A 10,000-nucleotide genomic window follows, 5' to 3' on the forward strand; every position below is an offset into this window, starting at 1 on the left:
ATGGATCTGCTAGTAGTTCGCTATATATATATATATATATAGGTTTGGTTTGGTTTGGTTTATATATATATATATATTATTCCGGCCATGAGCGCGCGTTGGATATGAGATGGTAAATAGCCAACGAGGCGCGTAGCGCCGAGTTGGCTATAACCACTCTCATATCCAACAAGCGCGAATGGAATAATTGTTTTATTAAATTCCTTAAACTCCAAAAATTTAGAAGTACGAAATACGAGCGAAAAAAGCGATAAAATCCTAGCGAAATCGAAAAAAGTTGATGAAGATGCGATGTTGTGTAATACCTCGTGGTCAGACAGACGCAGGCTCATCACAAAAACATTTCTTACCTTTTCGCGTATCTCTAAGCTTCGAAAGTGATCTAAACTTTCCACAAAAACGTTTTTCTTTTGCTTTATACCGAAAAAAATTTCGCTTTCTGGCGTAAATGTTTTTAGTTTAGCAACGCTAAGCGCAATCATTTACCATATAAGGTCAAACTAAGGTATATGAGCTGATAACCGAGATTGAATGAACCAATCAGAGCACGAGAATTGCATTATCCGAGGTTGAGAATTTAATAAATATGTATATAAAACATCCACATATAAAAACCTAGATTTTTCCAAGTTAGACTAAATAGGTTCTTTTGGAGAATGGTATTTAAAGTAGCTTTAGGCTATCTAGGTTCTTAAATTCGTTCTTTTATTTGCACAAAATATCATATCTACGCTATGATACACATGGTATGACTGATTTCCTCTGATGAGGATGCTGATAACTTTATCTTTCAATCACAACCATGGAAAAAAAAGTTTTAAACAAGATCTGTGCAGTTTAAAATTTCAAGGTCATTTTCTAAAATAAGAGCCTCTTTAATTTTTTAGGCTAAAGTGGTTCTTATGTAAGGGGGGTATAAATTAAAATTTTTAGCCTAACAGGTTCTTATATGTGGGTGTTTCCTGTATGCCATTGTGGTAAAAAAAAACCCATACTAACAAAAGCTAATGTCATATGTGAGCACGTTATGTCTAGTTATTTTAGAGAAAAATATAAACTTTCTCCGAATCGGATTCCTAGTCTCAAAAACACATAAGATTATTTGCTGGTAAAATCTTTCGTGAGAACTAAACAGTTTCTTAAATTTTGGGTACTGTTTGTTTCATTTGTTTTATTGTTTATGAGTTCGGTAAAACAAAACATTGCGCAATCGAGTTTCTGTGTCAAGATTGAATGTTATTCTAGATCCTGGTTGATAAAGGGTGGATAACTCAATCAAATAGAAAAGTATTGCCAGTTTTGCTGGCGATTGTTCGCTGAATAATGATGCGGGACCTATAGATGTCTTATTTATAGATCATTTATAACTTAGTCATCGTCTTCGATGCCTGAATGGCGTCTGATGACATAATTTGGTTCGACATTTTGTTACATAAGAATTGAAAACGTGATTTTGTTACATAAGCGGCCAGAGAAAGGCATTTGTGCCCCTACAGTTACCAGGTTAGGAATCATCAGACCGATTCGACATCGTTTTGATTCGATTCTTACAAAATCAGCTCAGGTAGCGTCTTATCAAAAATGACGCTTTGAAACCCTCTGACGATGCTTGTCGCCAATTTATTAGTTTCATAATTTTTTAAATTAACAGACATTATATCAGTCAGAGTAACTAGACGACAACCAGTAAAAGAGTCGGGAATCAAGTCATTCTCGACGGAAACATTTCCTTATATTTACAGCCATGTTGAAATTTGTCGCCGGGCAAACCAAAATGAGAAAATCATGCATGTCAAATGAAGTCTACTTCGCAATTTTATCTCGTTAACAAATAAAGACAAATTGAAAGCTCAACTAGACCAAGTATAAGTTAGTCGCCGTCACCGTGATGTCATGCAAAAGACATATGACAATGAACTGTGTCATTTTTTGACTGAACCCTATTCATCGCCACAGATATTTGCATTGGAAGGATAATGGCTCTTTCGGCGGTTCCAAAATTATGTTATGAAATTACAACGGTAAGAATTAAGGTCCTTCTCATAAGTTATGACATAAGGCAGGGAAATTCAATAAAATTTGCTGTTCATACAGTTGTCTGATGCTAAGAATTGTGGAAATTTAACATACAAACTCAAAAAAATTTAACTTGCAAACTCAAAAAAGGACAGTTCATTTTTAATCATCTTTTAGTTTATCCATTGGTTATGCAATTCGTTAGCATTCCACCAAGGGTCTCATTTCTTCGAGCTGTATGTTGAAGAATCTGCTTTTTATCTGTGATAGATACGTTAACTTCATTTTGACCTTATGATCTTAAAGAGATTACTATACATAATTTTGCCTCGTAATTTTTTTTATGCAGCTGTAGTTTTAAATTGATTATTTTAAAGGCGCTTTAGTGTGGCGGATATGATTCGTGAATGATAGTGGTAAGAGCTGAGAAATAAATCCCTAAATCTCAGCTACAATGTTAATTTACAAATAATTTCCTGCAGTAAACAGAATTACCCGTTGAGAAAAATTACCTTTCAATTATTACAGAACATGACAGGCACTGGCGGCGATATGCCGAGGCCGTTAAAGAGTTCAGTCAGTCCCACTGATAAAATAAACCAGGATATAATTATTAAGTATTACTGACAAGAGATTAACTTCCAAGAAAAAAAATTGCATTGAAGTTTTTTCAAGTTAAAATTACGATTGCAACTGCATTCCTTGTTTAAAGGGGCTAGGTCACGCAATTTTAGGCAATTTCAGCACTGATCGAATGGTCATAGAATTAACTAAAATATTAAAATAACTGTTCAAAACTATAGAAGAACTCTAACAAAACACAGGGAAGGCAAGAAAGAACATGGATGGACAAAACTGGAGAGGATTGAAATGGATTGAATTTGGGTAAATTTGAAAAACGTCTGCCCACCTTTTTTCAAATTTATATCAGTCTATATCAAAATGTCATTTACAATGCTGGAAAATCATTCTCAGTTGTTATGTGGCCGTGATTTTGCAAATGAAAGACTCTTGCTCTGCCAATTTGACGTTTAGAGCTCATAATTAACAAAATTAAACAAAATTACCTAAAATAGCGTGACATAGCCCCTTTAACCTTAGAATACCAAGAAACTTGCGGACACTTTCCAATGTTTCAAGAAGATGACTTTGAAAATTTTAATCATCTTCATGCACGCTGCATGCCCTGTTGCTTCCATTTGCCAGTCGCCTGTGTTATCGTTGGCACTATGCACCTCAATTGGAAAGGACGTTCAGAGGCAGTGCAACTGCGTTCCGTAACGTGGAGTGTTCCACCATGTATGAGGGTTTCTTACTAAGTGAATCCTGAAGGGGCCGCGGTCAAGATTACCGGGACCTGTCGGTTCCTCTTCGTTATACTCGAGCGATTTCTACTGGACGCTGATGATTTCCAAGACAGCGCTCTTTTGGCCGCCTTGCGATATTGGGAGCTCATAAGTCCGAAGATAATAGGCTGACAGCAGCTATTGAAGAAGGCCAGCCACACGGTTGCGATGTAGATCATATTGCTTGTAAACGATGGCTTTGCGGTGCTTTCCAACATCCTCCAGCATACATAGGCATCATGAGGAAACAGAGTCCATGCCGATACGATGACCACCACAACCAACATAACAACAGCTTTCTTTCTGGTTTTGAGGGCTTGGGGGCTTACTTGAACCATCTGCGAGATAGATTCGATGTCGTCTTGTTCTGCGTTTCCTCGGCGACAGTTTATCCTTGCTTTGATCTTAAAGATGGTGACAACGTGGAGGCATATCATAAACGTGAGAGGAACAAAACGCAAGGCAACTGCTTGAACAACGTTAAATCGCTGCCGAGTTTGAAATGAAGGCCAGTCTTCAATGCAGTAAGGAACTCCATTCATCTCCCTTACTGTTCTATAGCGCAGGTAAACTGAAGACTGAATAATTCCAATGATCCATCCCCCAAGGACGAGGTATCGAACTTTCGTTCGTTGGGAACGCACATGGAACGGAAAATGAACGACCAAGAATTTCTCGACCCCAATTATCACGAGGGTGAAAATGGCAGCATTGGTGGCAACGTTTTGCACAAACACGACAAGCTTACAGGCTATCAAACCAAAAACCCACTTGCCCAAGATAAATACATGAAGAACGAAGACAGGGATGCAAATGAACGTGATCAGAACGTTCGCAAAGCTGAGGCTAAGGATAGAAAAGTTCGTCGAGCTCCTTCGAAGACGTTTCTGCTGTAGTATAATGGACATGAAGGAACAGTTGCCGACGAGGGATGGAAGAAAAATCAAGGTGAAAAGCAAGATGATGATTACTCTGACCTCATATGGAAATTGGCATTTCACTGATCGACAATCTGTTGCACCGGTCGTGTTAGAGACGGTATTGTTCATTTTACCCTGGGCTACGAAGAGTATTTGCAGTTACAATTCGAAAATTCGTGTGTACCTTGGAGGAACACAAGCTTCAATGAAACGCGTTTGACAAGAACTGCAGAGACCTCAGAGTTTTCACCCCCTAATTAACAACTTTTCATTTTTTCTTATCTTTAAACACCATTAAGACAGGCAGGTGTTAAAAATTGATTGACGGTGTGTCCATTACCCTTTGGTGGGAGACATTACCATGGAGTATAAGCCATTGTTATGGATCCTAACCTGCCGTCAATAGGAAGAAACATACTCATATAAAACTATTGGTTTTTGATGGGAATATATAAACAAGCTTTCAAGCTTACAGCGGGGAATAAGAGCCGCTCACCCAAATTATTTTTGTCGTTTTTTTCTTTTTAATAAAGAATTTAATATTGAATTTGCGGCCTCAATGCGGTTTGTTGCTCATAAATCCAAATCATTTGCATCTTGGATCAAAAGCTGTTAGCATATTTTCCGGATGGATCTGACATAAGTTGTTAATGATACAGGAAAATTTCAAAATAATGAAGACATTTTTAAAGTGAACTTAACCCGAATATGTAATTGCACATTTAAGTCGTCTTCTGAGACCAAAAAAGACTTAGAAAATAGTAAACTAAGAAGAAATCATTTTACCGTAAAAACAAAAAATCTAACATCGGGATTGGAATACATTATAAAAATACTTAGTGACACTCATGGGAGGGAAATAAAGCTAGACATCATTAGATTAAATCCGAAGTATCGGCAAAAAGGGCATCAAGATAACGATCAGTCCACTTCTGTAAGGTCGTGAATCTTTGTCGGCGGCGAGGTGGCGAATGTTTTAAAGTTGAGGAAGCGTTTATCAGTATACTGAGAAATCAGTGCTACCCCAGACTGAAATATAACTCAAGATTTTGAAATCATATTATAGGTCTTGAGAAAAGTACTTTCTTTCAAAAGACTGAAAAAGAGTGATAACCTTAAAGTTAAGTAGTATCAATTAATAACGACCAGTTTCTTCATCATTATTGAAATTGGTGTTACTTTGTTTGCAGTAAGTACTCACATGGCCGTTCATTCAACATTGATTATAAATGCATAGAAGTCGTCTACACTTTATCACAAAACAGTGTTTCATACCTAAATTCCTGAAGGGATGACCTTAAGATCGCCTTCCTTTATCTTCTGTTTTCAGTTCACGCAAAAGATAAAGCAAGGCGATCTCTAACATGTGAAAAAAAGCAAAATTCCTGACAGGATGATAGCAATACTGATTACTGACTATCAGCCTTGATAGTTACGCAACAGTACTGAACTCTTCGGTCCCCAGAATAATCAAGCAACATTTCATAGATTGGCAAAAAAATCCCCTTAATTTTCCGAGCTTACAGTAAATATTTCTCCCTTAATGAATTTAATGGGGTCGGGACATGAAAGAGTGACGATAAGCGGAACAAATTATTTGAACTTTTTATAAACAAATAACGTTCTTATCTTCAACAGTAATGCGACCAAACTAACGCAACATACTCCATAAGTTTACTAGCCTTTAATTTAAAAAGACGGTTTGGCAAACTTTAATCGTTGATCCAGTAAAATGTTTGGGATTCGTTGAAGCTGTAGCAAAACATTGATGTGAGAGCTGAATGACTGGCCGAGCGATTTTCACAGCACTCAGGCGTCGATGGTTGTCAGTAAATCATACGGTATTATAAACTAACTTAGACGAGATTCACGCGCTTGCGTAATCAGCTTCAAAATTTCATGACCTCTATTTAACCGTCCACTGATCGAGTACCTTGTATTCAGTTGTATTCATCACCATCATCACGACAACCACAAACTCAACAGCTACATTTTCTTTTAATATTTTTAAGTAAAAGATCAATGATTTTAAGGAAGGCAGCTTCAGCCTGGCTCATTTCATATTGCATCAAAGTTTGATCGCCTACAGCCCCTTCTACCAACATTAATAACTTCGTATTTAATAGTTCATAACGTTCATTTTAATTGTGAAACTTCGCCGAAAGGTGATCTCGCCACAAGAAATAAATATTACAGAAAACAAAAGAAAAAAGTTTATGGTGGAAAGTATATAATAATATATATCCCATAGCATAAAAGAAATCACGTTGAGTGTCGATAGACACAACTAGTAATATTTCTGTAATTTGTTGTTTTATTTCAAGTGTAGTAAGTACCACCCCTAATGGCAAGACACTTCTATATTTCATTTCCGCTTTTCAGCGTGGGTTCAAGGGTATTACATAAGAAATTAAGACGGGCTCGGAAATACAGCAATCGCAGTTGCATAATTCTTGAAAGAGCTTTAGGCTGCTCTTAAAGAATAAAGGTGGTCATTATTAAAGAGCAAATTGACGATACGAAAGGACTCCTTCATTGGAATCGATAAATACCATTAACCCCCGAAGTGATCTAAAACTCTATTACCACAGAAAGAAAACTTAGAGCTTTTAAACCCTTAACCAATACGAATTGACCCCTCGGGACAAATCAGCAGCAAATTCATCGATGGAGAAAACGAGGTGTTAAGTTTAATGGACGCACTTCGCGTCCGAAATGTACTTAATTTAATGGGCTGAACCTCAAGTTTGCAGGCGTCAGCCTGATATCTGTTTGGCTGTGATTTTTATATTAGACATGGCTGCAGCAATTAAACAGTCATTTATCTCTATTCTAATAGCCTACGTGTACGGCCACACGTAGGCTACTATTCCAATTCGGCTGTCGGCTGGCGACGGTCAGTCTTCAAATGAAACTTCACGAACGGCTGCAAGAAAGTTCGATTTCATTCTCATGGCCACTGATCAAACACCCGGCCTTGGACCGTTTCCACTAACGTGGGGAGTGAGAACACAGGAAAATTCTAATTACGAAACAAAGTTATTGCAAAAGAGCAAATTCACATGCTTCGAGAACCTTCCGTAAGCTAAGCTTGAGTCCGTGGATGACAGCGAATGTGAAACCGACAAGGTGATTAATGCAACAAAAAGGTAACTTAAAACACCGTAGTTGTTTCTGAATTGTTAATTGGCCTGAGACCAGTTGTTCGAAGCTAAATTTACTGGGTAATCCTGCATTAGTTGAAATTAAATTTACTAGGTAATCCTGCATTTGTTGAAATTTAATTTGCAAGTTTGGCTCGACGTGGTTGCAGCAATTGATCAAATATATATCCGCGATTTATATTCTACTTGTTGTCGGCTAATGTCGATCACCTCCAATTGATAATAATGCATTAGCTGCTTGAATTGATCAATGTAAGAACTTGAGCAAAATAAAATGGTCAAGGTGTGATGTGGCCTTGGCCTGAAACCATTTGCTTGAAGACAGATTAACATAATCCCGGATATCTGCAAGTTGAATTTGCAAATCTGGTGCCTCAGCCTGTTGCACCAAGTGATTAAATAGATATCAATCTCTATTATACTCGCTGTTATCTAACGACGATCACCTACAATAGATTGATCCTTACAACTACGACCAGCAAACTTCTCATTTCGTAGGTAATGTTACTAACTGTATTCATTGTTGTTTTTCAGCTACAATAGATCGTTTTCACTTTCGTGGGTATCACGCCAACAGAAAACTCATAAGTCATGAAACAAGATTTATCGAAATCCCGACAAAGGCCTGATGCGACACTAAACGATTAATTGGCCTAATTTCAGCCCGACTATTTTTTCCTTCATGATGATTTTTGACGGTGAAATAGAAATGGTTGTAATCTATCCTGCCATTACATAAGCCGTAACTTATGCGGATGCACCCGTTGTAGTTGTTCCCGACTCAAACGTGTACCATATAAATAGCACGGGGGCTTAACAATGTAACATTTCGCCATTTTATCAATCGCCTTTTTTTTTTACTTGCGCATGCGCATCCAGTACTCCAATACGTGTAATAATATATGGAAAGGATTTACTAAATGATGATTTCAGGTGATATGACATGGCACACGTCAAGTCCCCTGTAAACATAATATCACCCACTCCCAGTCAACGCTCATAAGAAAATGAAATGGACCAAACCTCTATGCAATTTATATAATCCTTCCATATCCGGGGTGAATGAATGATGACTAGCTTTATTTACATGCGGTTAAAAATATCAGTCTTACATAGAAATATATCAAAGTTCTCTACAACCCATCTATGAATACTTCTAAGGAACTAAAGAACTTATTGTACGTAATTCCTCAGGAGGAATGCTCCACAGAAGAGCATCACTCAGTAACTTAAGTTACGCTGGGGTGAGCTTATTAGCTCACTTGCACATGATTAGCCTTGTTTTTCGCCCTTCCCAACGAAGCGTCATAAGATATCTAGACCTTGTGCCATAGTTTGATTTAGTGATAATTCTAGAAGCGTGATTTCGTAGTTTTTTGAATTTATCATTCAGCTGTTGCCACGAGCCATCCCAAACTAAATGCTGCAGCAATCAAAGTCACGGTGGTTCGATAAGACCTTTATATATTTTAATTGTAGTGTGCATGAAAATAAATGGCCTGACTCGCTTAAGAACACCAATTCCTGAAGTAACTCAAGTTTTTTAAAAATCTCGGGGCATGTTCCAGGGTCATTTTGCACGACCAGTACACACGAGGGAGCAAGCTGGGGGATGCGGGAGCTTGCTACATATTATAGTACACACGAGGGAGCAAACGAAATTAAGAATATTGCTTTGGGATGGATTGGTTACTTGACGCAAGAGTCCATTACCCAAGAGTAAGAATCTGGTATCAGGCTTGTCTCCATCAGAGTCAGAAAAGTGTTTATTTTTAAACTAAGCATGGCGGGCAAATAAACAATAGACCAAATCGGCTAACTCAATGTTGTACCCAATTCAACTCTTTCGGGGTTAAGATTATTTGTGTATTGTATTTGCATTATATTATAGCATTAACATTAAAATGAAATGGAAATACCTGGAACAAAACGTTTTATTCCCAAAGGGTGTCTATTGGGAACAACATTGGGGTACTGACTTTCATATACCGGACTAAAATGGCGGAAGACAAACGAACGATTGCAGGAGTCCATTACCCGGAGCCTCCATCTTCCATATTAACCCTCTGAGTCAACCCTGTCCCGTATCTTTCTATTTTTAGAAGCACCTCGCAGGGGGGCTTTACTGGGTGTTTTCACAATAGTTGATTATAACAGACCTATGGTCAGCTGCCATTTATTACGTCACATACGTATGTGACGTATGTGAACTAGTTCACTTATGTTCTCAGTCACATACGTCACATACGTCAAAATGTAGTAGTTCTAAAAATAGAAAGATACAGGACAGGGTTGACTCAAGGGTACAATACAGATGGAAGCTCCGGGTAATGGGCTCCTGACGATTGTTATTCCGATTAGGCCTTGCTAATGAGGTATTTTTATGTTCGCTTTGTTCTTTTGTTTTATAGACGTTAATTATTTTGGAGACCAGCCCAACACTGAGCTAGCCGATTATATTTGGTCTATTGGTTATTTTCCTGCAAAATTTGGTTTAAAAATAGGCAATTTTCTAACTTCCGGCCAGAGTTTGGAACGAGCAACCGTGGACAAT

General features: G+C 37.8%; 1 protein-coding gene and 1 long non-coding RNA gene across 2 annotated transcripts in view; both read right to left on the reverse strand.

Moving 5' to 3' along the window:
- LOC138042584 (uncharacterized) overlaps positions 1 to 499 on the reverse strand; it is a 5,190-nt gene extending 4,691 nt beyond the window's left edge. The window contains exon 1 of the long non-coding RNA XR_011131033.1: positions 351 to 499. This is a non-coding gene — a long non-coding RNA (uncharacterized lncRNA). The remainder of the gene's footprint in view (positions 1 to 350) is intronic.
- A 1,010-nt stretch (positions 500 to 1,509) lies between these two features.
- On the reverse strand, positions 1,510 to 5,530 carry LOC138041203 (galanin receptor 2a-like). Its single transcript, XM_068886976.1, has one exon. It carries the CDS (start codon positions 4,409 to 4,411, stop codon positions 3,332 to 3,334), a length of 1,080 nt encoding a protein of 359 aa, XP_068743077.1. The 5' UTR covers positions 4,412 to 5,530; the 3' UTR covers positions 1,510 to 3,331.
- Between the last annotated feature and the right edge of the window lie 4,470 nt (positions 5,531 to 10,000).

Source organism: Montipora capricornis, chromosome 3 (genome assembly GCF_036669925.1).
Source record: "Montipora capricornis isolate CH-2021 chromosome 3, ASM3666992v2, whole genome shotgun sequence".
Lineage (NCBI taxonomy): Eukaryota > Metazoa > Cnidaria > Anthozoa > Scleractinia > Acroporidae > Montipora > Montipora capricornis.

What these genes read in the sequence shown, in the direction of transcription:
- LOC138041203 (XM_068886976.1), bottom strand. Translation starts at nt 4,411, where the DNA reads ATGAACAATACCGTCTCTAACACGACCGGTGCAACAGATTGTCGATCA.